At 43.0% G+C, this 27,697-nt stretch overlaps 1 protein-coding gene across 1 annotated transcript in view; it reads left to right on the forward strand.

The window, feature by feature from the left end:
- The window catches only part of XPO7 (exportin 7), a 4,001,819-nt gene that overhangs the window by 1,654,365 nt on the left and 2,319,757 nt on the right, over positions 1 to 27,697 (forward strand). The window contains exon 13 of the mRNA XM_044082110.1: positions 1,206 to 1,341. Within this exon, the coding sequence (XP_043938045.1) occupies positions 1,206 to 1,341 (136 nt within the window). The remainder of the gene's footprint in view (positions 1 to 1,205; positions 1,342 to 27,697) is intronic.

A 27,697-nucleotide genomic window follows, 5' to 3' on the forward strand; every position in this document is an offset into this window, starting at 1 on the left:
TAGATTGAAGTCGCAAGTAATGTGATTGCATAACCTGTTGCTCAGTTAGTTTGGTCTGTTTCTTGCATTCTGCCACTCTTTAACCTCATCACTTAAGTACTGCTATTCAGCACCCTGTAGGAGGAAAAAAGTTCTAAGACCTATCACAGCATGCCTTGTTCATTAGCAATTGTCTGTATAGATGCTGCTGCTTGGGATTTCTGAACATTTTTTTTCTTCCCCTTAAGTGCCTTTGTTTGTGTTTAGCATTGCTGGTGGGTGGTGCATAGGATGCTTTTTGGCCAGAAGTTTGACTGTAAGCTGTTTGCATATATGTTCAAACAGTAGACATGGAGTTCCGTCTTCACATTTTATTTGATTTTTTGTCATTTCTCTTTCAGTTGCATAGTATTTGTGATATGAGGAAGGCATGAGGAGCAATTACTGGAATAAACTTCAGTTAAGAACCTAAAACCTTGCTGTAATCATTTCTTGTTTTGGTTGTGATATTTCATACTGATCATCTTTGGCTATATGTTTTGTAGTTCTATTGTAGAGCTCAGTTCTTGTCTTTTGGCTGTTTGATAAACACGTTTATCAGCATAATCATGTTTTTCAGGTTGCAGACTCAATGCACACTTGTGATGACATGTTGATTCACTCAGGTGCTCCATGTTCTGAGCTTCAGATGTGAGGATACCGAGTGGCTCTAACTAAACAGTAAACACTGATTTTAATGTAAAATATTTAAAGATTTAAGTATGTATTCCAAGTATGCATATAATCCTATAATTCTGTACTGGTATCTATATGTGACTGTATAAAACTGCTACTGTTTAACTCTTATGTAACTATCCACATGTGGAGCTTTTCTCCCCGGGCCTCCGCTGAAAATGGACCTGTGTCCAGTCAGACTATCCCGGTTAACAAATGTAAAATAAATAAATAAAATAAATAATGTTTGTGTAGGTTACACAAATGATAAAACAAAAAACAGGTACTAAATATGGATACCAACTTTAATGAAGCACTTTTCTGAAGAAGTCCAACTAGTTGGTTGGACGAGAAGTGCTTCATTAAAGTTGGTGTCCATATTTAGTACCTGTTTTTTGTTTTTATCGCTTGTTTATAGTGTGAGACATTATTTTGGAGCCTGTCTAGGTTACACAAATGTTAAAGCAGACATGTACAGTATAATGAGCGCATATTTCCTTTCTCTACTTCAGAGTTTTACAGCTGATGAACTTGACCGATTCACGCTTACCTCAGACTGGGAATGAAAAGCTGGAATTAGCCATGCTGAGTTTCTTTGAGCAGTTCAGAAAGATTTATATTGGAGACCAGGTGCAGAAGTCCTCCAAGGTAATTATTCAGTTAAGCGTGCCATTTTTTTTAAAGCTGTTTTCAATTTTATTTGAATAACGTGTTCCGTGTTATGAGGCATTCATTCCGTACTTCTATGACATGTATCAGAACGCAGTATAGTCCATGATGATGATTACACAAGGTAGATTAGGAATTCTGGTGTAAGAGGTCTTGCAAAAGGAGTGGCAGCATCTAGTAGCTTTTAGTCAACCTTCCTTTTGTTGTGGCAATGCTGGTTTGTTCTGCCTGGCTAATAGCATCGGGTGGAGTGGGGGTGATGCTCATTCCTTCTCATTGGAGGGTGCATAAGTGAAAAGCATGCACCTATGAGTATTGTACATTCCATAGGCCAGAATTAAGAAAAAGCCTCCCTACCCTCGCAGTGATGATGTACTCAGATACTAATTTCTCCTATCCATTGTAGGACTGGAGGTTGAGGAGCAATATTGTGATCTTGATTCATACTGTTAGTTTGATTTATTGTTGGGGAGAGAGCAGAGTTTGGTCAAATTTGTAGAGTATGCCAACCATTCCATTGACTTTAAGTTTGTGGGCAAATGGAGTCGAGATGAGATGAATTTCCTTGCTGTAACAGTGTTTAAGGTAGGTAATAGGCTACATTCTGACATTTTAGGAAAGAATGCAATATAAATAATCTTCTACACCGTACTAGTATGCACCCCCCTTATATATATAACATTATACAAAGACAGGGGTTGCGAGTATCTAGATTAACTAGTATGACACTAATTGTGAGAAAGCACTTAGCACTCTAAAAGGAGATTTATGTCAAAGGGGTTATAAGAAGAGTGAATATGGGAAATTGAATGATGCCACGTTTATAGATAGGAAACAGAAAGGTAGACCCTATATTGAAAGAAGAAAGGAAAATGATCATATTTGTAAAAGGGCAGATAATACGTGTAGAGGAGTTGTACGCTGTTCCACAGACAGAGCAGTTGGTGAGATTACTAAAAGGAACTGGGGGATTCTATTAGCTGATGAGAAGATAAAGCAGATAGAGGGTACTAAACCAAGTTATTCTTATAAAAATAGCAAATCTCAAGAGATTATAACACGAACAAAGGAATAGAATCAGTAAGGAAGAGCACTTTTGGATGTAGAACCTGTAATTTCTGTTCATATATGTTGAATGATAGGTTTATGCATCCAACTTCCGGGGAGGGTGTTTGTGTTCAATCACTATGCAGATTGTAGATCAAGGGACCTAGTCTACTTAGCCAGATGTATGGAGTGCCCATGTTTTTATTTTGGTAAAACCAATAGGACACTCAGAGAAAAGGTTAGAGAGCATATTTATGGGATCAATAAAGAAGACAAGGGGAATGCCCTAGCTAGGCATACACTTGAATATGGCACCAGACATATGTTTAGGTTTATAGCTGTTGAAGTGACCACTAGAGGGGCTAGATTAGGAAATTATAAGTACTACACGGAGAAATGTGCGGTTAGATGGATAATTAGATTGCAGACAGATAGAGGATATGGCCTGAATGAATTAGTGTCCCTGAAACCTAACTTAGCTGAGAAGCCATTGAAACATTAAGAATGCTATTACTAGGGTATATTCAGCTGTTTCTCTTATAGTATTTTAGCTTTTTTGTGATGTACTTGTTGTGTCTTTCGACTTTTCCCAGTTAGGGGTCGCCACAGCGGAACTCCGGTCCGCTAATGATTGGCAGTAGATTTTTACATGCCGAGTTGCCAGCCCTGACGCACAACCTTCAACGAAGGTACGCCCATTCACGCATGTCTCCACACACAAGACGCTCTAGCTGAGAATGGAACAGGACATCGTCTTACTGTGAGGCGACTACGCTACCGCAGCACCGCCACCGCAGTTTTTGTGATGTACTACCAATATTATTTGCTGATAGATGGACCCCTAGTTTTAAAGGATAGGAAATTTAATGCTTGTTTTTTGAATTTTAGCCTGATTTGTGAGTGTTGTGTGTTTGCCTTAGGAATACATTTCTGTATGGAGTATATGACTGCCATCTTTTGGTATACTCTAGTATTACAACTGTGAGAAGGTTGATGTCAGTAGTTTTATATGTGAGAAAGTAAAAAATGTTATGACTGAAGTTTGCTGCCGTCACTTCTCTGTATGGTTATATAGCTGTTGATAGTGGTGAAAGTGAGAATTAATGCTTTTATTTTTTTTGTTTTTTATGTGTAATTTCAGACTTTCTATTTTGCATGTAAGGATTTCCTAAGCTGGTTGATATGCTGGTTGATATGTGAAGTCTGACTTCACATTACATTTGTTGATTATTGCTAGCAGGTGAATTTTAATTGCTGCAAATATATGGTTGGTTGCTGTGAAATAATGTGGGTGAGGCAACCCCTTTTTATTGAGATTTTTGCAGTTTGTATTATCTGAAGAAGTACAGCCTGCGGGAGATGCACCCAACACTACAACCTGCAAGAGATGCACTTACATAGCCAAACTGTAAGCAAAGCTCTCTCCGGTCAAGACTGTGCTAGACAGTCAAGAGGAGAAGGCTAACACCTGCATTACACCTCTAGCAACTCATAGTCCTTCAAAATCCACACCATCAACTCCCACACATAGCAACACTAAACCCACATATGCGGAAGCCCTTAACATTAACCTGCCCAAGCAACAAGGACCTCCGAAGCCGAAACGCAAACAAACACCAGTCACAACCAAAGTGTCACATAGCTCACAACACCAGTGTGCCACCCAACAACAGCCTCTAAGGCAAGACAATGTACCCAACACTTTAGTCGTAGGTGACTCTATAGTCAGGCACACTGATGTCCCACTCAGCATGCTGAACAAGGAGAAAATTACAGTCAGCTGCCTGTCGGGTGCCAGAATCCGCCACATAACACATGCACTCAAGTCACTCCACAACAAGTACAAATACGACTCTGTCATTGTCCATGCTGGAGTAAATGACTTGAGAAGTACCTCCCTGGACTACATGAAAAGAGACATGGAAGAGCTCTTGGATCATGTGATCCAGGCAGGTATCACCCTAGCCCTGAGTAGCATCCTGCCTTCGTCCAGAATTATACCACAGTATAAGGACAAAATGATTGACTTCAACAATTGGCTAAGCTTCTGGTGTCATTCAAAGGGGATCCAGTATTTGTTTGCCTGGGAAGACATAATCGACAAACCACAATGCTTTAACAGAGATGGTCTGCACCTGTCACCCCTGGGATTCAGGTTACTGGCTAAAGCTCTTGCCACCCCTTTTTTAGGCAAGGTACATAGGATAAAACCACCACCGTAACAAATACAAGCATGCAAAATCTGAAGGTAATGCTACTCAATGCTAGAAGTCTAAACCTCAAAATGCACTCTCTCGAGGCACTCCTAAAAATGGAGAACATCGATATCTGTGCAGTGACTGAGACCTGGTTCAAGGCTCCAGAGAGCACCCTTGCAATACCAGGCTACAATTCTTACCACACTTTTCGGGCACAAAACCAAGACCGAAACACTAAAGGTGGAGGAGCGTCCATATTCACACCTCCAGGCTAGTTGCCCAACGCAATGCATCTAAAATTCTCCAGGTGCAACTGACACTAGGTAAGACTGCAATCCAAATTGTAGCTTGCTACAGATCCCCCACCATACCCCAAGATTCTCACTACACCTTCCTAAACATACTGGAAAATATTAAGATACAACCAAACACCCTAATACTAGGTGATTTCAGCTACCCTGCCAATAATTGGGAAAACTACTTGGGTACCAACTCCGTTTCCCAATGGTTCTTCGAATTCATAAATTCCAACGCCCTGGATCAATTAATTCATTGTTCCACCAGGGGCTCCAATATCCTAGACCTGGTCATTACCAACATGGGAGATAGATGCTCCACACCAGTGGTCACCCCCTCATTGGTCAGGTCTGACCATAAACAAATCGCCCTTGACATCCACATCCCACCCCCACCCCCCAGTAAGGAAACCTCCTTAAAAAACTTCTCCAAAGCCAACTTCATGCTACTGAAGTCAGAAGTGACCAACTTCACAACACCCACGCAGACGGGATCTGGAAGTTCGACTGCAGAATCCTACACTAAGGCACTGTAGGAGCACATCCACTCGTGCATGAATCATGCCATCCCAAATAGAACCAAGATGCTGTTCTCCAAAAAAAGGAAGACAATCTGGTGGTCCCCTGCTGTAAACAAACTATACAACAGAAGGAATAAACTGTTGCAGAAAAAGAGGAAAATCCCAGGATGCAAAAAAACTCCCTCACCAGCCTCAGTAAGAAGTTGAGATCCCTCATAAAATCCTCAAAAGTTAGTTACGAAAATAAAATTGCCAAAGATTCTAAAGACAACCACAAGGCATTCTATAGTTATGTCAAGAATCTAAATGGCAATGCTCAGATCTGCTCTGAGCTACAACAGAATGGCATTAAATATACTGATCCCAAGGACATTGCCAATATCCTGGCAGATCGATTTAGTGCCAACTTCACTCCCCTCTCACCCCCTAAAGGGCCCTTCTCAATACCAAAAGATTGCCAAATTCCCATAATCACAGCCACACAGGTAGAAACAGCACTCTCCAAAGCTAAGAATACAGCATCCATGGGACCAGATGACATCCCAGGCTGTGTACTACATGAACTACAAAATGAACTGGCACCCCACCTAAGTGTCATGTTTAATCATAGCCTCACCTCAGGCTTCGTGCCCCCTGAGTGGCGCACAGCTACAGTTATCCCGATCCACAAGGGAGGATCCACCTTGGATCCCAGGAACTACCGTCCCATCAGTCTGACAAGCCTGATCTGCAAGGGCATGGAACGCATTATCATGGAACTTTATAAACAAAGACATTGGCAATCTCCAGACACTGTACCCCACCCAGTTTGGGTTTGTGAAGGGCCGATCTTGTCTATTTGAATCGGTCTCCAGAGCTGTGGACGAGGGTAAGGAGGTCCATACAGCCTATCTGGACCTCGCCAGGGCCTTCAACACCATCCCCCACTCTGGAATCATAGATAAACTTACTAAGCTGGGCATAAATCACTACGTCACTCGATGGGTTGCCAACCGGCTTACTGACAGAACCCAGACTGTAAAAGTAGCCGACTCCAAATCCAGCTGCAGACAAGTGACAAGTGGAGTACCTCAGGGTTCAGTCCTGGGACCACTCTTGTTTGGCATCTACTTCTCTGAAGTACAGGCCAACACTAAGAGACTCTGGCTAACAAAGTTTGCAGATGACTGCAAATTGGTAGCCATTATTAAATCCCCAAATGATGTGGATATTCTACAAAAGGGCTTTACAGAAACAGATGCCTGGTGCCAGAGCCATGGGCTCAAGCTTAATGCCAAGAAATGTATAGTCATCCCCTTTGGAAAAAAACATGTACCCATGAACTACCACATAGGTGGCAGGACACTAAACATCGAAAGTGTGATGAGAGATTTAGGGACACAAGTGGACAGTGGTCTCACTTTCGATAACCTTATTGCCACAACAGTCAGGAAATCCTTCTACATGGCACACCTCATCACTAAGGGCTTTTCATCCAGAAAAAAGGAGGTCATTGTCCCACTGTACTCATCCCTCATTAGACCCATTATAAAGTATAATGCCCCATTTGGTATGTACCTCACAAGACATCTGCAACAACCGGAAAGGCCACAGAAATACCTCACTAAAAGAATCACAGGCCTAAAGCAGATGCCATATGCTGACCGTCTAAAAAAATTCCAGCTATACTTTGTGGCATATCGTCTACTCAGAGGCGATCTCTGCTTAACATACAAGGCCATGTCAAACCCTGAGCTGTTGGACATGCTCCACTTAAAGAAATCCCAATCCCTCAGAGCCACACGCTCCAGGGATTAAAACCTTATCACAATGAACAAAACATGCTGGAGGGATAGGTTCCTGACCCAGAGACTCCCCACACTCTGGAATAGACTGCACATAAATGTCAAGCAGAGCACCTCATTGGCCCTCTTCAAAAGGAACCTTGATGATTGGATGGGAGATAGGAAATTCACCCCGGGGATCATGTCAGTCGCCCTGCTAGACAGGGGCCCAGAGAAGTAAATATTGTGTGAAAAAATTTCCAGGGAATTGTTATGGCTAGGCTTGCATAGGCCTTAGGCCGATAGCCTAGTACCAACCTATGAACCTATAAGTGCCAGGAGGCACAAATGCGCTCACTAGTTTGTACCTGAATAAAAGTTTTGTCTTTTATTTAATATCAAGAGAGACGTGTTTGTTTACTGTCAGTTTGGACTTTTGCTCCTTCAGATGTTCTTCGTGTTTCACTGTTGCAGTCATTACATTTTGGTTATCTGCCTTCAGGTAGCCCCTCATCTGGCCTGAATATCAAAGTCTTGGGTCCTGTTTCGGATGCTGTTTCTTCTTCCATGACGTCAGGTTGTCAGGGATATAAAGCATGCAGCCGAAGCCATTACACCAGTCTTTCTTGCAGTGCGGTGCCTGAAGCAGAAGCAGTTTGCAAGTGCCGGTCGGCAGACTCCTGAAATTTTCGTTTTCGAGTTTCAGAACCGAAGTCTTCAAAAAATCTAAGTACCCCGTTGGGGATCCTTTTTTTTTTTGCTCTAAACTGATGCCAGTACAAGTTAACAATTGTATTACCTGTGGAAAGCGAATACCTCATAAAGATTTTCATTCGTACTGCATCCCTTGCTGTCGGTTTTATGCCTTATTCAATCCTCGAACTATTCATCGTCAGTTCATTTTTGCATCAAACTATTTCAGTACTCTAATTATCCAGAAATGGCTTCGGTAAGCCATCCGACTACCGACATTCCAACAAAACGTAAAGATAAACACAGAGACAGACTGCATAGGTCCAAAGCTGCCGACGACGCCTCCGTTAAGCTAGTCGCCAGTTCACCAGTACTCAGTGAGGTACTTTTGCAGCCCCTGATACCCGCTACTTCAGATGTGCAGGCCTCTACTGAGACCCATTTGGAGTCCGGTATGCCGCGAGATGCTTCTTCGACTATGGAACCTGCGGATGTCTCTACCTTGGATGGGTCCGGAGCCGCTGTGCAGGCACCAGCTTCTGAGGGTGTATTCAGGCCTCCTAACCTACGTTTCAAACTGACGCCATCTTCTTCTTCAAGGCCTAAAACTCCACCCACTCCTAAAAAAACGACGTCCAAACCGCATGGTCAGGCCCATATGCCTAAAAAACAAATGATAAGAATGGCTGAAGACGTTATTACTTTAATTAGGGGAAGCCAGCCTTCACCCACTAAGAGACCTAGAACTGATTTTCCTTATGATTCTTCTGATCAGGATTCTGAAATTTCTGTTTCTTCTGATTACCAGTATTTGCCTTTATCCACCTATGAGGATTCTGATGCAGAGGACTCTCTACCCTCTGCTTCCCCACCAGAAGATTTTTCTTTTGGTAAAACCTTGCACACTCTTAAGGAGTATTTCCGCTGGGAAAGCCAGGATTAGTCTGACTCCAAAAAGAGGCTTAGGGAATTCTTAGTCCTACCTCAACACAGGCCTTTAGCTATCCCTCCTGTCCTGGACATTGTAGATGATGCCTTCTTGGAATCTAGCCTGACCCCAGACACTTTACCTCCAGCTCCCAGGAAACCTGACGGGTATTAGAGTACCTGACTCTCACAAGTTCCCCTTCAAGAATCCTACTGCAGACCCAGAGACCATTTCACATGGACCTAAAGGCATTAAGGCTACTACTGCCAAAAACCCTACCCCCTCTGATAGAGATTCCAGAGCCTTGGACAGAAGGGGTAAGAAGGTATACACTTCTGCTACTTTGGCCATTAGGGCCTTAAACTGCCAGTTTCATATGTTAAAGTACCAGCAGCATATTTTTGGACTACTACTACAGAAAATGATGTTAGTTCCTGACTGTGCTGAACATAAAGAATTACAGGATTTAATGCATTCTGCTGAACAAGTTGGTAAACATATTTTGCAATATGGTTTTGACTCTTTAGAAGCATCTTGCAGGGCTGCTGTCACTGCGTCTGTTCTTAGAAGGCATGCTTGGCTTAAGTAGCAAAATTTGCCAGATCACTTTAAAGCTAAGTTACTGGATGGTCCCTTAAACCAAGACAGCCTGTTTGGCAACAGAGCAGAAGTAGTACTTAAAAAGATGGAGGAAAAAATCTAAATCTATGCAAACTGTTAAAGATTTCCTTCAAGTACAGCCTCCCAGATTTAGTAGGCATTGGCCTTCTAAGAATTGGTCGTTTCCTGTGTCTTCCAGGCCTCCTCAGTCCAAACCCAGGAACAGCAAACCACCTAGGCTACAGTCTCAAGGTACTCACAGACCTAAGCAGTGGGGGTCTTCCACTTCTAAAGCTGGAAGTAATAAGACACCCCCCTATGGAAAACTGTCACAATGATTTAACCTTAAACCTTCCAAGCCCTGCACAACTGCTTGCTTCTTTAGAGGGAAAGATCACCCTGCATGCAAAAAACTGGGAACTCATTACCCCAGGACAAATGGGTTTTAAAAATGGCTTCCCAAGGATACGGATTCCACTTCAACACCTTACCAACCCCAAACAGTTGGCCAGACCTACCCCCAAATCAGTGGGCAGAGGCTCAACAGCAGGTTCTCTCTCTTCTAAGTATCAGGGCTATTCAGCCTGTCCCAGCAGAAGAAAGGGGACAAGGGTTTTACTAAAGACTTTTCCTGGTACCCAGAAAAGACTGCTCCTGGCGTCCTATCCTGGACCTCTCTATTCTAAACACCTTTTTGGTAATCCCAAAATTCAAAATGCTAACTCTTCATCAGCTGCTTACTATGTTAGGCAAAGATGCCTGGGTGGCAAACTAGGACTTAAAGGAAGCTTACTTGCACATTCCAATAAGGGCATCCTGCAGGAAATACCTACACTTCAGAGCAGACTACATGCACTATCAGTTCTCTGCACTTCCCTTTGGCTTATCTGCTGCGCTCAGGGTATTCACAAAGTGCTTAGCTCCAGTCATTGCATTTTTCAGGCAAAGAAATATTCAAATATACCTATACCTGGATGATTGTCTAATTCAGGCAGAAGGCCAGGACATGCTACTAAATCTGGCATTTGTAAAGAAACTGCTAACGTCACTGGGGTACACCATAAACGAAAAGAAATCTCATCTAGTACCCTGCCAACAAATTGTATTCCTGGGAGCAAGCTTGAACACAACTTCCCAGATGGCTTACCTCATGCCAGAGAAACAAGTTTGACAGCCTACTTCAAACTACTGGACACAAAAACCCAGCTATCTGCAAGGGAAATTCTGCAAGCCCTCTGGTTCATTTCTTCTTGCATTCTACTAATTCCATATGCAAGACTGCATATGAGGAAACTACAATGGTATCTAAATGTGTCAACATTCTCAGGACCTGGAATCCATGATTCCTATCATTCCTTGTATAAAGACAGAATTCCTTTGGTGGGCAGAGGCCTGCTACCACAACAAGGGACTGCCATTCACTCTACCTCCTGCCGCCCAAACAATGACAGACATCAGACTATGCATGGGGGGCTCATTTGGCAGGGCAGTGCGTTCAGGGCAAATGGAACCAGACTCAAATGCACCTGCATATAAATCAAAAAGAAATGTTAGCTGTACAGAATTCTCTGACAGCTTTCAAGGACCACATTCTTCCAGGACAATTATTGGTAAAGACAGACAACACCACTGTTATGTGGTACATAAACAAGCAGAGGGGAACCCACTCATATCCCCTCTGCATACTAGCCATGGCTCTGTGGAACACGGCCTTGAGCTACCAAGTGCACCTACAAGCTCAATTCCTGCCAGGCAAGCTAAATTCACTGGCAGACAACCTACGCAGAAATCTCATGGACCCACACAAGTGGAAACTGGAACCAAAGATTTTCAGCATTTTGAGAAACAAATGGGGGAACTCAGAGATAGACCTGTTTGCCTCCCCTCAGAACTACCAATTGGACAAATTCTGCACAAGGATTCCCCACAGACAAGCTTGGAAAGTGGGTGCCCTGTCCTTCACCTGGGAAAGCCTCTCAGTTTATGCCTTTCCCCCTCTGCCTCTCCTCTTGAAAGTTCTGCTAAAGATCAAACAGGACAAACCAAGGACAGTACTGATTGCACCTGACTGGCCACGCCAGCACTGGTACCCCCTCTTGCGCAGTATATCACCGCTGGAACCATGGCACCTGCCTCAGACTCCTTTCCTGCTGTCCCAGCAGGAGGGCCAGATTCTGCACCCCCCCAGGTCCAAAACCTGAACGTTGCAGCCCGACTAATTACCTGAGCTCTCCACTAGCATACCTCAGTAAGCAGGTGCTAGATGTCATTCTGGAGGAAAGGAGGCCTGGTACTAGAAAATCCTATGCTGAAAAGTGGAAAAGATACTGTTCCTGGAGCCAAACTCAGGGGATGGGAACAACAGTGCCCAGCTTACTGCATATTCTTCAGCACTTAACAGAGATACTCCACAAGAGCCTTTCCTTCTCATCAGTTAAAATTCATGCCTCAGCCATTTCAGCACATTATAATACTGAGACACCCCTCTTCTCTCACCCACTGCTGAAACAATTCCTCAGAGGGGCCAAATATTTAAGACCACCCAGGAGAGCCCCTAATCCAGCCTTGGACCTTAACTTTTTATTGGAAAACCTCACTCTACCTCCTTTTGAGCCAGCTGCAACTGCAGAGTTGAAATTCCTTTCTTGGCAAACAGCCTTCCTTCTAGCCATCATGTCAGCAAGAAGAGTTTCTGAATTACAGGCCCTCATGACAGTGGAGCCCTTCATCTTCCATGCAGACAGGGTGTCCCTCAGGAGCAATCCTTCCTTTATGCCTGAGATGGTATCCAGTGTGGCCCTTAATCAGTCCCTTCATTTGCCAGCCTTCTTTCCTAATCCACAGAACAAAGGAGAACGAATACTGCACTCTTTGGACGTGCACAGACAACTTAGATTTTATTTGGACAGGACTAAGCCTCTCAGAAAAACTGAACAGTTGCTTGTTGCCTTTGCTGCAGGGACAGAGGGGAAGGCTATTTCAAAGCAAACCATTTCTAAGTGGATAGGCCATTGCATTAATTTCTGCTATAAGCACCATGGATAACTTACCCCACAGGGGATAAGATCACATTCCACCAGGGCTGCATCTGCTTCTACAGCCTTTCTCAGAGGTGTCCCTACCAGGGACATCCTAGAAGCTGCCACCTGGAGCTCTGTACATTCCTTCACCAAGCATTACCACTTGCCTATTTTTTCTAAATCCAGAGCTGGTTTTGCCACTGCTGTCTTGCAGGGCTTAATAGCTGGTCCTAATGCTCTCTTACTGCCTCCTCCCTTCCTTAGCTTTGGGAATCTACCCAAATGTAATGACTGCAACAGTGAAACATGAAGAACATGTTACAGTTGTGTACACTTACCATAAAAAGTAGATGTTCGAGTGTATTCACTGTTGCAGTCCTGGTTACCCTCCCTCCAACCCCCTGGACTTCTCTTGGCTATACCTTTCTTCCTGTTTAGTGTATTTCAGCTTTCTGGTGTATTTACATTTTGTTGGAGGTGTAACCTTATATATAATTGCTTCCCATTATGGGGACACCTGACATCTGGGGCAAGAAAAACTGATGTAATGGCATCGGCTGCATGCTTTATACCCCCTGACGACCTGATGTCATGGAAGAAGAGACAGCATCCGATGCAGGACCCAAGACTTTCATATTCAGGCCGGCTGAGGGTTACCTGCAGGCAGATAACCCAAATGTAATGACTGCAACAGTGAATACACTCGAACATCTACATTTATGGTAAGTGTACACAACTGTACTTTTCCTATAGTGCCCTTGTTCTGGCTGTACCCTAAGATGTCATTTGCCACTTGAGTTAGTATGCATACAAGACAATGAAAGCCAAGTGCTCCTTTACGATACTTTTTTAAAATAACTGCTGTATTCTAGTCTGTAGTGAATAGTTTCCTTTTACTCAATTTTTATGTAATTCTAGCTTCATCTTTTACAAAAAAAATTGCTTCGTCGCCTTTTCTAGGTGTGTAGACCTAACATCCCCTATTTGCTTTTTTTCTCTTTATAATTTTCTTCCCCCTGTTACAGATCTTAGTCAGGTTAGAGTGTTGTCACAGTCAGGTTAGTGATGATATTTAATAGACTAGTGAAATTTATGCTAGTGCTTGTTGTTTGATATCATGTTTTGTTGGGGTCATGGAAAAGGCTATCAAGAAATATATGCAGTACAATCAGTGTGTGCTGTGCCTGGGTTGATCACTTTTTGGTAGACTGCTTGGTCTGCAAGGCTTTTAGAGCCTGATTACTGGCAGAAAATAAAAAAACGGTATTTTTCCATATTACTGTTGAGTATTCTGTACAGAAGGGATCTCTTGCCAAGGATAGGCCAACCTCCAGCCAGTATACTAAAGCCTTTAGATCTTGTAGCAGCTGTACATCACATGCCCGCGCAAGGCATAAAGGTAATGCATGAATGCAAACACTCAGAGCTTCTTTGCCACCAGTCTGAACAGTTATTGAACATGGGCCTGAATGCTGGTCTGCTGTCAAACTATCTTCAGATAAGATAAGTGCCCTGTTGTGGTTTCTTCTCTACCTTTTTCGGTTTTGTAGTGTACCTATGTTCACGTCAATAAAGAAAAAAAATGTCAGTGTGGGAGGCAGATTCCCCATAAAGACTGCCACGACTGCTGTCTTTTTTGCTTAGGTGCTCTTCCCACGAACCTACACAGTGTACTCTCCAGTTTTGTTTCCAAGACCCTGCTTAGTTGTTTATTTTCCTTATCCATATACCTTGACAACCAACAGCTTAAACTGTTGGCTCAGGGTGCTGTAGCAGAATCCTGGTGTCCTGAGGGTTAGTTGTCTTCCAAGAAGGACAAGAAGACTAAATCTTATCTGGTTGCTGTCCAGCCTCCTCCAGTCATCTCTGTAGAAGCTAGTGAAAGCCCTGAAGATTGTCTGATCTAAGACCGGCATGGATCTGACTTTGCTTTTCCAATGTCTGTTCCAGATGTTGAGGGGGGGGGGGGCTTGGCTGATAATTAGTGAAGGACCGAAGGAGGATTCCTCATATTTTAGTGAGGCAAGAGATTCCTAGTGTAATTGTTGAATCCCGCCAAGGGTATGAAACACCAAGAAGTCCTTAGGACGGACATCCTATTCAAGAAAAAGCAGAATACTAAACATATTACCCCTGTTGCTAAATATCCTCAACATGAATGGCAGCACTTTTTACGCAGTCTGTTCAGTGCTATGACCTTGAAGCCTCCTCAAGGGGTGTCATTCCCTGCTCCTCCCTAGTCTTGCACTCCTGTAGTGAGGCCTAGGGAATTGGATTCCTCAGGTAAGGACTTGGATTCTATAGAGGAATCCATTGCATACTCTCACATCCCTTCCCCTCTAGACTGTGGTTCAGAGGAAGAGGATTCTTTGAACCCAGACTCCCTGTTGGAATATTTATCCTTTCAGAATACTATGGTTTGTATGAAGTAGTACTTCAAATGGGTATGCTCCCAGTTCCCTGACATTCAAAAACGGTATCATGAGCTTTTGCAAATGGAGTCTCCTAAGCTATCTGCTGTTCCTCCAGTTTTGGCAACCCTTTTGGACACCTTTGCTGCTGCTTTTGTAGCCCCTGATTTTCAGCCCCCATCTCCTAAGAAACTTGATAGGTTCTACAAGGTGTCTGAGGATTGCAAATTTTTGTGTAAGTGCCCTTCTACTGATGGTTCAGTTGTTTCAGTTTCCACGGATAAGCCTTCTAAGCTTTTGCCATCTACTCAGCTCCTTCCTTCAGGTAAGGACAGTCGGGCTATGGAACAGTTGATAAAAATATATATATACTGCTACCACCTAGTCTTTTAGAGTTATTAATTACCTAATCCACATGACCAGGTATGTTTTGGTTCTTCTTTCTCAGGTAGCTAAGATGGTGTCTGATCTTCTAGTTTTGATGGGAAGGCTTCAGCTGTTTCCCAGTTAGGTCCATTCCCAGTTACCTGTTACTCCATAAAATGCAGCTATGATGCAGCTGATGCCTCTTCTAGATCTACTGCTTGTAGTTCTGTGCTGAGGCATTATTTTTGGCTACATCTTTGGATAACAAAAATCATTTCTGGATAGCCGCTGTTGACCTGTTTAAGTCCCTCCATGTTTTTGTCTCTCCTATCCCCAAATTTCGTAGGAATTACCCTTGTAAGTTTGCCTTTGTTTGTAGGCAGAGTCACCCAACCTCCTAAATGTAAGAAGGGATCTAGGCGTATTCCCATTGCTAAATCCGCTTGGACTCCATTTCAGAAACCACCTTTTCAGGACTGTCCTGTCTGCATTTGACATTTGGCCTCCTCTTCTCCTTAGCCACGTTTTCTTGTCTTCTCTGGCTTTCTCTCTCTCTCTCCCAAACTGGCTTCTAATTGCATCAGACTCTTGGGTGCTGTCTATAATTCATCAGGGGTAGTTCATGGTTTAAAATTCCACCCACCCACCTTTTTCAGGCATTCCACAACCTCCTCAAGAACAGCTTCCTCTTTTTCCCAGAGGTTTCTTGGTCCCTTTTGGATCAGGACACCTTTCAGCCTGTTCTACCCACGCAGTTGGGAAAGGGATTTTACTCTAGAGTTCATTTGGTGCCTCAGAAGGAGGGTATATGGAGACCAGTTCTGGAACTTTCTCTGCTCAACACCTATCTTAAGATCTCTTCTTTCAGATGCTGTCTCTTCAGACTTGTTTCCTCTTCTGCTTCCGCAGACCTCCTTGGTTTCTCTGGACATTAAAGATACATACCCTCAAATCCCCATTCACCCTCTGTTTGGGAAATTTTTGTGTTTCTTCCTCTCATTTTTAGTTCTTTGCTTTGCCCTTTGGCCTTTCTGCTGCTGCAGGGGTATTCACCAAATGCCTCTCTCCTGCCATTGCTTTTTGCAGGCTTTGAGAATACAGATTTTCCCAATGTGGACAACCTGCTTATTCAGGCTCCTTCTCCCAGCATGTAGTCATAAAAACTGAGGTTCCAAGCAAGGCTCACAGAAGTAATAAATAATCCTTAAGAAAACTGAGAAATCCTTTATTCTGTTGGTAAGCGCTTTCGCGGTTCAAATCCGCTTCATCAGACCACATTCTGTGAGCCTTGCTTGAAACCTCAGTTTTTGTGACTGTATACTCCGTTTTTTGCTTTGTGGTTTCTTCATCAACAACGAGGTATATATTTTTTATATTGTTTTACTCCTCCCAGCAGTCTGTTCCAGGGTCTCCACTTTACCACTTGTCTTTTAAAAAGTCTTTGGTTCACCATAAATCTCAAGAAATCTGTTCCTACACCCTCCCAGGATCGTGTTTTTCTCGGGTTCAGGTGGCAAACTTTTCCGATGTTGGCTTCTCTTCTTGCGCCCAAGGTTTTGCTTCTGACAACATTTTTCTAGTCTCTTCTTCCTCTCTGCTCTCTCATGGTCAGGGAATTTCTCAGGGTTCTGGTCTCCATTATTTCCATGCTTCTTGCTTCCTCTTGCCAGGCTCCATATAGTGGTACCTCATATCAGTGTGGCTTCAAGACTGCCACCCTCTGAAGTTCTCTGTTCCTTTACTTCCTTGTCTCAAACTCGAGCTTCAGTGGTGGATTCACCATCTCACTCTCAATCTATGGCTACCCTTTCAAACTCCAATTTCATCTCCAGAACTGTTCGTGAAAGCCTCAGACTTTGGTAAGGGGGGGCTTCTTGTGTCCCTCTAAAGGACAATGGTCTCTCTCCTCCTCATCAGAGGTCAGGTCATATCTGTGTAAAAGAGGTGAGAGCTCTTCTGGCTTGGCAAGCTTTTCATTACCTTTTCTACCCTGCCCTCTTAAAGCCTTCATTGACAATACCACTGTGATCTGGTTTGTCAACAAGCAGGGGGTACAAGTCCCTATCTCCTTCGCAGGTTAGCTCTTCTGGCATGGGATCTTACTATCAGATATCAAGTGATTCTTCAGGCAATTAACATTCCTTCAGAGCAATCCTAGTGGCAGACTCTCACTGAGCAGGTCCAGAACACAAGGATCATGATTGGATGCTTCAGAGATGCATTTCTGGACATAGTCCATTGGTGGGATATTATTTATCTCGATCTTTGTCTCCTTCTGAACATACACCTTCCCCTATTCTGTATGAGTGCTAAGTCATCAGTTTTGGAAAGTGGGTGCCATGCCTTTTCCTTGGAAGGGAATGTTTCTGAATGCCTTTCCCCTAGTGTGTTCCCATACCTAGGTGATTGGCTCCTAGCCACTGTATCGATTGAGTCCATCACAGATGTCAAGAGATTTCTTGCTATAACTCTGCCTATTTTTATGAATTTCAGTCTGCATAATAAATTACAGCTACTACCCATTCATTTTGCATTCATAGGTTGCCACCTCGGCACAATACATTTAATTTTGAGACCATCTTTCCAATAGGCTAATTCCCTGAAGAACACAACCCCGTCTGTTTTAGACCGCCATTCACTTCTAGCATCCCTGCTTTTACAAATCCATGCTTTTTTTTACAAGTGTCATGTAGTGGATGTCGACTATTCAGTGGTTGCAACAGACTGATCCCCACTGTGCTGCAGCTGTTCAAAACGTAGTTCAAGCTCCAGCTTTGGTGCAAGACATGACTTCTCATAATGTAGAAGGAAAAAAAGTAAAATGAGCTGAGAACTGATTAATGAACCACTGAAGGAGTATAGCAACTCAAATTATAGAAGGTCAAGCTTTAACACATATTCACATGAGCTGATAGAGCTGCAAAAATCAATGGTCCAAATGAAGAAAAGACTGGCTGAGTAGGAGAGTGCTCAAGAGGAAATGTTGCAAAAAATGGTAGAATGATAGGACAGAGAATTTAGGGAAATCTTAGATTTTTTTTGTTTCCCACAGAAACCGGAAGGAATAGATTGTGTTAACTTTATGAAAACATGAACATGATAAAACTGTGATGGGACAAAGTAATAAAAAGTAGGAGAGCTTGTTTGTGGGCAGTGATGACTGACTATGTACCAGGCGGAAGAGGAGTAAATTTATTCCAGCGGTCAAGGACTGTTGAGATGCAGATGTTGCTGTATCCCACTAGCTTCAGAATTTTTTTTTTTTGGAGGGCCAAAGTCATTTTTGATGCAGGACATGCTAAGGAGGAAATACAAAATTTTATCCAAAACTTGAGCTATCAAAACAGAAGGGTATTCTGCATCATATTCTTCAGATGATAAAGCTCATCAACTATGCCTGTAAAACCTTTTCTAATGTTCCACAGGAAAATGCTTGAGTGACAGAAAAAAGCACAAGAGTGGACTAGAAGAACAAGAGTACATTGGAAATGAACCAGACACTGAATCTGGGAGATGGAGATCAAGAGGAAGAAAACTAGCAACTTGAAAATCAATGAATAAATGTGGGATTACAAAACATCAGTTAAATATGAAAGAACAGTAAAACCTGAAAATACTCAACTTTTTTGACTTTGGTAAACTTGTACGGGACTCCAAAGCACTTACCCTACTTCATGTCATTAATGTTTGGAAGAACATTAGGGAGAGGGGAAGAGGAAGTAAAGTGATAACTGTAAATAAAACAAATTGCTTTTCTTAAAGGTCTTAGTTGTTGCTTGTCTTTCGGCTTTTCTCGGTTAGCGGTCCTCGGGTCTGCTAATGTTTGGCAGTTGTTTTTTATGGTGTCGAGTTGCCAGCCCGACACCCAACCTTCAATGAAGGCACGCCCATTCAACGCATGTCTTTTGAATGCCCACTCGACCACGGGGAGGACATGCAGACTCCACACAGAAGGCGCTCCCAACCTAAGCCGTGAATCGAACGGGAGAACCTCTTGCTGTGAGGCAACAACGCTACCGCTGCACTTGACCTATACTGCATGCTATAAAGTAAAGCTTTTTTTCAGTTATTTATGTGTGCAATACAGATGCTAAAGTAAACAGGTGCCCCTATTATTTTCCTCCTCTTTTCTTTTGTGTTCATTTTTAGTAAATGTAGGCAATGCAGTGGAAAAAGAGCAGAAAGTCTGGACAAAATAGCACAATATAAGTAAAACTGGTATGTTTTTCTTATTTTTGCATAGGCAAGTAACAGGATTAAGGCCATTGGCTTGATCTAATAAGTTTTAAGGTGAAGTAAGTAAATAAAGGAACACTGGATATAATGAAAAGTGTTTGTCTATCAAATGTTCACAGCACATGACAAGCTTGTAGTGGAAGGCAAGTATGCATCTGGTTCACATGTGTCTATGGAGAAAAGCTGACCATCCAGGTGCAATTAACCATAGGCAAAACTGCTCTACAATTTGTAGCATGCTACAGGCCACCCTCTCAAACTCAGGAACCCCACACAGCCTTCCTGAAGACACTGGAGAGTATAAATGTATCTCCAAACACCATTATATTGGGTGACTTCAACTACCCGAATATAGACTGGGAACGTTACTCAAGCCCCAACTTTCTAGCCCAAAGGTTCCTGTAGTTCATAAATTCAAATCCCATGGAACAACTAGTCACCGTCCCCACAAGAGGAGAAAATATACTAGATCTCATCATCACAAACATGGGGACAAAATGCTCCACACCGGAAGTATATCCCTCATTGGTGAGATCAGATCACAAACCTATCTCACTGGAAATCCACATCCCGCCCCCACCCCAATCAAAAAAGACCACAGTGAAGAACTTCTCTAAAGCAAGCTTCACACTACTCAAGACTGGTGTGGTATCCTTCAAGGGCCCGAGCCAGTGGAAACCACAACCCAAGCTGCGAAGCCCTTACAAATGCCTTCTACGAACACCTCCAGGACTGCATGGATCAGGCAATCCCTAATAAAACCAAGACTCTTTCCACCAAGGGCAAACGTCCAGTCTGGTGGACCCCAGCCATAAACAAACTTTACAATAAGAGGAGAAAGCTGTTACATGATAGAGCAAAATCCATAAAAGAGAAGACACCCTTGATCATTATTAGTAAAAAAATATGAGCACTCATAAAATCATCCAAGGCCAAATTTGAGAGAAAAATTGCAATAGATTCAAAAGGCAATCATAAGGCCTTCTTCAGCTATGTTAGAAACCTGGGTGGAAACTCCCAGATATGTGCAGAATTAGTCCAAAATGATACAAAAATCACTGAACCCACAGACATTGCCAACATACTGGCAGACAGGTTCAGTGCAAACTTCACCCCCCCCAAAAGAAGAGATAACTATCCCAGCGGAGTGTAGCCTCCCAGACATCTCTAATGCGCAGGTGAAAGCTGCTCTCTCTAAAGCTAAAAACACAGCATCAATGGGACCGGATGGTGTTCCCGGCTGTGTGCTACACGAACTCAACGAGGAACTAAACCCGCATATAAGGCAGCTGTTTAATCTTAGCCTTACCACAGGATACGTGCCCAAGGAGTGGCGTAAGGCAACTGTGGTCCCACTCCACAAAGGCGGTACCTCTACGGACCCTGGAAATTACCGCCCCATAAGCTTAACAAGCCTGGTCTGCAAAGCTATGGAGAGGATCATAATGGAACTCATAAACAAAGACATAGGGGACTTGCAGACATTGGACCCGACCCAGTTTGGCTTTGTCAAGGGCAGATCATGCCTTTTGAACTTGGTCGACTTCTTCGAAACAGTCACCAAGGCCATTGATGAGGGAAAGGCAGTCCATACAGCCTACCTTGACCTTGCAAAAGCGTTCGATACAATACCCCACTCGGGTATTATAGAGAAACTTACCAGCTTAAATGTAAACCCATATGTCACAAGATGGGTTGCAAACTGGCTAAAGGACAGAACCCACAGGGTTAGAGTTGCTGGCGCCATGTCAGACTCCAAGCCGGTCACAAGTGGGGTCCCACAGGGCTCAGTCCTTGGCCCCCTGTTGTTCGCCATCTACTCAGAAGTACAGGCAAACATAGGAGGACTATGGCTGACAAAGTTTGCAGATGACTGCAAACTGGGCGCCATAGTGGAAAGTACATCGGACACAGATATCCTTCAGAGGGGTCTCACGGAAACTGATAACTGGTGCCAGAGCCATGGCCTGAAGTTAAATGCCAAAAAATGTATAGTCATACCCTTCGGGAAAAACAAGGTAACCCCAAGCTACCATATAGGTGGCAATCCATTAAGCACAGAAGAGGTTATCAGGGACCTGGGGACCCAGGTTGACAGTGGCCTTTTGACACTCACATTGCTAAAGTGGTTAGAAAGACCTTCTACATTGCCCACCTGATCATGAAGGGATTCACATCCAGATCAAGTGAGGTCATTGTTCCCTGTACTCTTCACTTATCAGACCAATGATCAAGTACAATGCCCCATTCGGGATGTATCTCACCCGACACCTGCAGCAATTGGAGAGACCCCAAAAGTTCCTCACCAAAAGGATAAAGGGACTCCAAAATCTGTCATATGCTGCCAGACTGAAGAAACTCAAGCTCTATTCAGTCGCATACCGCCTGCTCAGAGGTGACCTGTGCCTGACATACAAGGCCATGTCCAACCCGGAATTAATGGACATGCTCCACCTCAAAAAATCCAAATCTACCAGATCCACTAGAGCAAGCGACTTAAACCTTAGCACTGATATAAATAGGACATGCTGGAGGGATAGATTTGTCACCCAGAGACTCCCTATGCTGTGGAATAAAATCCCAGTCCATGTGAGGCAGAGCACCTCGCTGGCTCTGTTCAAGAGAAATCTTGACCGGTGGATGGGAGATCGTAGGTTTACCCCAGGAATCATCTCTGTGTCACTGCTGGACAGAGGCGCAACAAACTAATGGGCACAGTATTTTTTAACATAAGGGGTGGCGTAAGCCACAAAACTTTGGGCTAGGCTTATAAATGCCTTAGGGCAGATAGCCTAGTATAAACCTATGAACCTATAAGAGCTGTGAAAGTAATCAAGACATTCTTTCAATAGCTGGGAGATGATGTTTTCTGAAAGCATTCAAGTTTTCTATATCTGGGAGAGAAGTAAAAATGAGGCAAAATAAATAGACTTCATGTAAGTAGAAGCACAGACAGTACTATGCGTCTTAGCATGGATAACCTTCATTGTAGGTTAATTCAACCCTGTAAGTGTGGCTGTCAGTCTAGGGAAATTGTTTTTATTGTGGGGAGTAAAGTTCATTATTTGAAGATGTGCATAGTTTTGAGTGCTTGTATTAAGTTAATAGGTTCTTGGGGGGGTTGTTTGAGGGGCTTTCATTAAAACAAAGAGACTTGCAAGATGTGACTTGGGTTCAAACAGCTATACAAAAGATCAACTTACCAAACCGTGTAAACATGTAACATAAAAGCTGAAACTAAACATGTAAAAAAAAAAAGTTGTAAGAAGGCACTTATGAAAAGCTAAATACTTGAATTTGATAAAAGGATTTCAGGATGATTATTCAGCAGAATATGTGATAAAAAAGAAAAGGGAAGTAGTTGTATTAATTGCAAGAGTAGCTCCAACAGAGATAGAGGGGAGGAAAAAGATAAAGGTAGATTTGTAGTACTAGGGGCCTACTGGCAAGGGAGGAGGATTACACTGCCATATGTTTATGTTCCACCTAAAACTGCTATAATGGAGCTTAAAATTCTGGCAAAAATAGCTTTCAGCTGGGAATATTATAGTTTCATAGGTTAGTACTAGGCTATCTTTTTTTGTAGGCCATTTTAAGCCTAGCCATTTACCCCATCTGAGAATCAAACCTTGGACCTTGTGTTTGTAAGTTAAAAACCTTAACCATTATGCCAACCTCCCACTCCTACTTGGTGGGGACTTGAATTTATTTTGCTGCAGTGAGGATGTATCTGAGGGGCCTAGAAGGGAAAATGTAACAAAAAGGGTAGATAAAGAAATGTATGAAAACATTTGGCTTGAAGTTGTGAGTTTGGAGAGCATTTACATATTCCCCAAGGTACAAAAACTGGTTCAGGCTAGACAGAAATTATATTTCACAGGAACATGTGCATTTACCAGAAAGATTTGTTATAGATCTGATAACTTTCAGATCATGAGCCGATAACTAAAATAAAATGAGAAGACTGGTGCTTCTCAACCTGTTAAGTAGACAGCAATTTAAGGAATGGATAGTGGAAACTATTCAGGAGTTATTATGGAAGATAGAAATATTTTCTGAAAATATAGCTAGGGAATGGGATAAAGTGGAGTTTAAAAGTTGAGAGAAAATAAAGCTGTGGTTAAGAAGTAATGGGAATTATTTAGAATGTCTAACAAAGTCTTGCAAAACGGGGAATCACACAGAACAAGAAGAGGTGCAGTTGCAGAGTGCTAAATAGAAAATAAGGGAATACCTTGATAATGTGCATGACTATAGAAATATTTTGTTAAGCAACTGTTCTTTGATAACTCCAGAGCACAGAGGCTTTTAACACAACAGCTCATGCAACCAAAAGTAGAAAGAGTTGTTGCCAAACCGAGGAAGCCTATAACAAGGAAAATATCCAGAGAAATATTTCAGAAATTTTATGAAATTCTATATAAAACAGAGAAATTTGGAAATTTAGAAAAAGTACAACTAGAAATGTTTGTTGAAGAAATCTTAATATGTAAAGGGTAGAAGTAGATGAGGCTCAGTTGCTAACAGCATAGGAGAAAATGTGATGAAAATGATGATGTGTAGTCAATCTGTAGGAAAATCCCCAGGAATAGATGGGATTCCTTTGGAAGTTTGGAAGCAAGCAGTGAACAATATTTTAAAAGGAGGAGAAACGCCAACATTTTGGAAGAAAGCTGGGGGTGGCTGCAATACCTAAAGATGGTAAATATCCATCAGGTCCAGCTTCATATAGACTCATTTTGATTCTAAACCATGATTATCAAGTGTGTATGCCTGTAATGGCTCAAAGGTGTTGCCAAAATTGATAGATATGCATCAGTATGGTTTTGTGGAGGGGAGGCAAACATTTGACATTAATGGAACAGTAGTGATCCAGAGGGGAGCAGAATGCGGAAAAATACCACAGTTTGTGGATCTTGATGCAGTTAAAGCATTCAACAGAGTAAGCAGGGATTTTGTTTAGAGCAATGTAAGCATTTGCATTCCCTGATAAAAGTAGGTTGATTAGGAGGGATATATAAGAGATCAGAAGTGAAAATTGAAGTTGGGGTTAGGTTCCTCTCTCATTTGTTTGAGCAGAGAAACCAGACAGGAGTGCCTTGTTTCCTCTTTGATATTTGCACTGTATTTAGAGCCTTTAGCAAAGAAAATAAGGGACTCAGAAATGTAAGTATGTAATTGGTATGGTAATCAAGAAAAGTTGACTTTTTTAGCAAATTATATTTTATACCCAATTAAACCAAAAAAAGGACATTTCATTGCTGTGGAATATTCTGAGAAAGTTTCAAGTCGTTTGCTGTAAGATGTCCTTTTATTCATCTGTTGCAGTATTCTTTACGTGAGGGAGTTGCCTGCCAAGGTGACCAGACGGCCAGTATACCAAAGTCTTTTACTACCCTGAGGTGCGCAGTACGTCTGACATAGGCTGCTATCTGACGTAGGCCATAAAAGTGATGTACTTGCACACCATTCTCAGGATTACTTTGCCACTAGTCAGATTGCCAGTCCCGGACATCGCTGTGCTACTGGATTCATTTTTTCTTCAATAAAGATAAGTACCCCATTGGTGAACCTTTTGTCTTTTGCTACTGTTGGTCTCTTCGTTGAGGGTTAATGTCATCCAAAAATGGGAAGTGCGAGTGTGGAAGGCAGATTCCACGCAAGGACAGCCACTCCCAGTGCATTTTTGTCCCCCCCACACGACCATAACAGTTGTTTGATTTATCAATCGTTTGTGCCTAAAACCCTTCGTAATCATCTTTTATCCCTCGCTATTTACTTGGAGAACCAACATCTGAAACTCTTAGCTAAAAGCACAATGATGAGTTCCTCCGACCCAGCGATTGAGCCTACTAAGCGGAAGGCCAAAAGACCTAGGCCCGAAGTGGAAGCTGCTCCTTTTCCTACAGACGTCTCTCCCAAGGCACATGATAGCTCGGAGATGCACTCCATTGTGGATCCGGATCTACAGGCCAAGACAGTTTTACAGGCCACCTTGGAACTGGGCAAAAGCACATCCAGACAGGTCTCACAGACATTGGTGCCCAATGTCCACGGGGGAGCCTAGGCTCATCATGTTGGAAGGTCCTAGCGGAATTGGTCAGATTGTATTGTGGAAGGATGTTGATTCAGATTTGATTGAGTGTAGGCCTATGTCCGGTCCTCCCTCCTTACATTAGATGGATACCCCTGCAAAAAAGAAACAAAACTAACATTCTTCTCCTCCACCAGACCCTCAGAAAGAGTGGCAAAATTTTGCCCAAAGCCTGTTCAAGGACTTCATGGCTCTGAGGCCTACTTCAGGCCAGCCTTCTTCTCCTCTTCCCTGGCCACCCCCCCCCCAAAAAAAAGGCCACACAAGCCACTCCAGAGGAAGATTCTTCCTCTGATGAGGCAGTGACTCCTTAGCTTCCCCAGAGGAAGACTCCATTGGGATAAAATCCCCTTTGGAGGAGATTTCCTTAGGTGAGACCATCTCAAAGTTGAGAGATCACTTTATGTGGTGCAGCTCACAAATGCCTGAGGTCCAAAAGCAAAACTGCAACCTTCTTCAGGTACTAGATACCTAGTCCTGAGATACCTCCGGTTATCCCTGCCTTCTTGGATGCCTTTGCCTCCATGTCCATACACCCTGACTCTCTGCCTCCAGCCAGTAGGAAGCCAGACAGGTATTATAAAGTGCCTCAGGATTGTAATTTCCTTTTCAAAGCTCCTGTGGCAGACCGCTTGGTGATCTCAGTAGCGTCTGATAAGGCCTCTGGATCTCTTCCTTCCACTACCCCTCTCCCCTTTGATAAGGACAGTAGACAACTAGAGAGGCTGGGAAAGAAAATATATAAATATATACTTCAGCAACTTTAGCTGTCAGAGCTGTGAATTGCCAGATCCACATGACTAAGTACACCCATAGACTTTATAGCATTGTCTAAGATAGTTTCTGACATGCTAGACACTGAAAATAAAGACCTGGTGTCTTCACTTATTGCTGCACTCTCACAGGTGGCCAGACAATTCATCAAATGTAACTATGATGCAGTTGAGGTAACCTCCAGAACTGCAGCTTCTTCCTCAGTATTAAAAAGGTTTGTGTGGTTGAGGCTTCAACCCCTCCCTGAGGGCTTGGGTGTGAAGCTTATGGATGCTGCCTTTGACAGCACCGATTTATTTGGTAAACCAACTGTTAAACTTTTCAAGTACCTTCAGGAAAAGAGTAAGGAGTTAAGACTTTAAACATATCTTGGTCTCTCCAGTGCCTACATTTCATAGGATCTATCATGGAAAACTGGTCTTTGTCCGCAGGCAATCCTGGACCCTCCCCAATCCAAACCCTCTAAAGGAAGCAAGAAACACCATCAGCTCTCTGCTTCTTCAGTTGCTTCCCATGTGGCTAAGCAGCCCTTTCCTGATAGAATGGGCTCTTCCTCCTGACTACTCAGAAATACCTGGTCACCCCCCATGCCTAGCCCTCTCCTTTCCTGCCTGTGAATCCATTATTCAAGATAATTGGGTCCTCAGCATCATAAAAAACAGATACTTTATGGTTTGACACACTGTGCCCCCTTTCAGGGGTATCCCTCAATCTCCAAAAGAACAGAAACCTCTCTTCTCCCCAATATTAAAAAAAACTGACTAGAGCAGGGCAGAATACAACCTGTGTCCTCTCCCCAAAAAGGAACGGGCTTTTACTTGCGCATGTTCATGGTTCTGTCCTGTTGAATCTTCAGCAGAACTTTCAGAATGAGTGGTAAGGGAGGGAAAGCAGAAAGAAACCTCCCCTTCCAAGAAACTGACAGTGTGTCCACCTTCTATGCCTAAGGATGTGGTTCTCTGACACTAGAACTTTCACCATTGTAAAAGTGCCTTCCTTCAAAATGCTAACTCTTCAGACCCTCTCCCCTCTGATCCTCCCTCATGCCTTCTTAGCATCCATACACATCAAAGCTGCTGATCTACGTATCCCTATTCATTCCAAATTCAGGAAATGTCTGCATTTCTTCATCTGTCTTTCAATTCTCTGCCTTGCCTTTTGGTTTCCCTACAACCCCAAGAGTCTTAACAAAATGCCTAGCCCTAGTCGTTGGTTTCTGCAGACTCCAAGGCATTCACATCTTCCCTTACCTGGACTATCTCCTGTTCCAAGCCAACCCCCGGGGAACTGTGAAACAACCTCCACTCAACCATGGCTGTTTTGCAATGCCTGGGATTCACCTTTAACTTCAACAAATCCACTGTCGTCTGATCTCAAGATCGTCTTTC

The sequence above is a fragment of the Protopterus annectens genome, chromosome 9.part0 (assembly GCF_019279795.1).
Source record: "Protopterus annectens isolate FY-2018-M chromosome 9.part0, PAN1.0, whole genome shotgun sequence".
NCBI lineage: Eukaryota > Metazoa > Chordata > Ceratodontiformes > Protopteridae > Protopterus > Protopterus annectens.